General features: G+C 46.6%; 1 protein-coding gene across 1 annotated transcript; it reads right to left on the bottom strand.

Annotated features, from left to right (window-relative positions):
• Window positions 1-241: 241 nt before the first annotated feature.
• On the bottom strand, window positions 242-1,711 carry LOC129316200 (E3 ubiquitin-protein ligase PUB23-like). The gene has a single exon (XM_054960500.1). It carries the CDS (start codon window positions 1,613-1,615, stop codon window positions 362-364), a length of 1,254 nt encoding a protein of 417 aa, XP_054816475.1. The 5' UTR covers window positions 1,616-1,711; the 3' UTR covers window positions 242-361.
• Between the last annotated feature and the right edge of the window lie 202 nt (window positions 1,712-1,913).

Raw genomic sequence — 1,913 nt, 5'->3', positions numbered from 1 at the left:
ACTTTGAAGGCTTTTGAAAGGCGTCCGGTTTTCTTCCTTCGTCTTTCTCTGATATTCACAAACTGGGCACGTCTTTGTTCTTACACTTTACATACATTCTTATGCATATATAGCTGTTGTAGTGTTTATTAATCGCCCCGATGTTTTTTTTTTTTTTGATAACCTGATAGCTCAAATAACGACATCAATAACATAAAAAAAAAAAAAAATCGATTTTGAGGTTCGTTCGCGAGTACGCAACTCCGAAAATAAGTTGTGTAAAAATGTCTTATCTGGCACCACGGTAATTATTATAATCTGACCAAGTATCACGTATACAAAAGGCAAAAAAATAAAAGAAAGAAAAAGAAGATGCCCATGGCTACTTGTCTAGTGAATCAGAGGAAGGATAGGATTGGAGCAAAGGAGCAGGAATACAGGCGGAATTCCTCCAAGTGTTGGAGTGCAATTTCAGAACCTCCTTGGCCCTCTCCTTCGTCTTCAAGCTCGCCTCCACTTGAAGCACCAAACACAGCTTACACACTGCGCCCACCTGCAACATTTCCTGAAGCACCCTCGCGTTGGCCGAATGCCTACAGATCCAGCTCAATATCTTCACCCCTCTATCAGTTGCCACTTGTGATACTCTTAGAATCTTTTTCGACACGATCGCCACCCCTGCACCGTGCTTCAACAACTCTGCTCTTCCTTCCGCACATCCGCACAGCTGATCCAACGCTACGAGAATCAGCTCGCACGCTCTCCTCTCCGTTGCTTCTAGAAGCATCTCTATCAGCACCAGACCCACGCCGCCTTCCACCGCTTTGATTCTGTTCTTCCCCCACGGACACAGCTCCACTACTAGCTTCAGCGCTGCCTTTGAAGCTTGCTGTGAAATCTTATCTCGCAACACTCTCACGAGTTCCGCGAACAATTCTGTTCTCACATTCATCAATTGGGTTGGATCCGCCACTCCAAACGCTGATTTTAATAGTATTGTCGAGTAAGCTCGGGATTGGTAGTTCCCATTCCCCAAGATTCGGATCAAGGACTGGATGAATTGAATTCCCTCGCTGCTGACCAGATTTTTAAAGTGAGATTCTGAAGGATTTAGATGGAACAGAACCTCGAGTGCCGCTTCAATGCTCATGACGCTGCGTTCATTGTCGTCGTCCACTCGGGCGTGTCCACTACTAAACTTCAAGGTCGAAGCCAAGAATTCTATCGCCCCTGCAGACTCCAGATAAATCTTGTTCCTGTCGCTTTCGAAAGCAATGGATCGAAGCATTCCAAGGCATTTGAGATGGCTGCGCGGGGACCGGCTCGCTTCGGAGAGGAGTTCGACGATCCGGATTTTATCAACGGGAGGCTTGGGAGTCGGAATACGCTCGATCCCGGACGAGGCATTGAGGGTGCACCAAGCCTGGATCAAACGTCGAAGCGTGTGGTTCGGCGTGAGATCCATATCTAAGATGGACTGCTTCGTGACAGGGCAGGTTCTGTTGTTGCACGAGAACAGCCATCGTTCAATGTTTTCTCTATCGTAAGTGATTCCGGTGCGTACCGTGACGGGGTCCGTCATGAGCTGCAGGGAAATGGGGCAGAGGAAATGGGAAGGAACATCGATTTCATCCATTTTTGGAGGAGGAAGAAGAGACCGGAAAGTGGTGGGGTGGTTGAGAGAGAAGTGAAATTTGGAAAGGGGATGAAGGGGACATTAATGTTGTGAAAGAAGCGGGAAGGGATACGGTTTTTAATAGGAATTGGAGTGACAAACGATGAAGTCAACACACGGAAATTGAGATCAGAGAGAAAGGGAGGAGAGTTGGATATAATAATAAGGACCTTTTCCAAAGTTTGGGAAGGAGGAGACAAGCTTAGAGTCTGACTTTGTTTAAGTTGCAAGTTGGGGAGTGCAATTAAAGCCTTGAATT

This window comes from Prosopis cineraria, unplaced genomic scaffold, assembly GCF_029017545.1.
Source record: "Prosopis cineraria cultivar Desert tree isolate PC_DT_omini unplaced genomic scaffold, ASM2901754v1 PC7, whole genome shotgun sequence".
NCBI classification, from domain to species: domain Eukaryota; kingdom Viridiplantae; phylum Streptophyta; class Magnoliopsida; order Fabales; family Fabaceae; genus Prosopis; species Prosopis cineraria.
This window is presented reverse-complemented; position numbering and strand designations above follow the sequence as displayed.

Coding starts and splice junctions, on each gene's coding strand:
- LOC129316200 (XM_054960500.1), bottom strand. CDS start 1,615: ATGGATGAAATCGATGTTCCTTCCCATTTCCTCTGCCCCATTTCCCTG.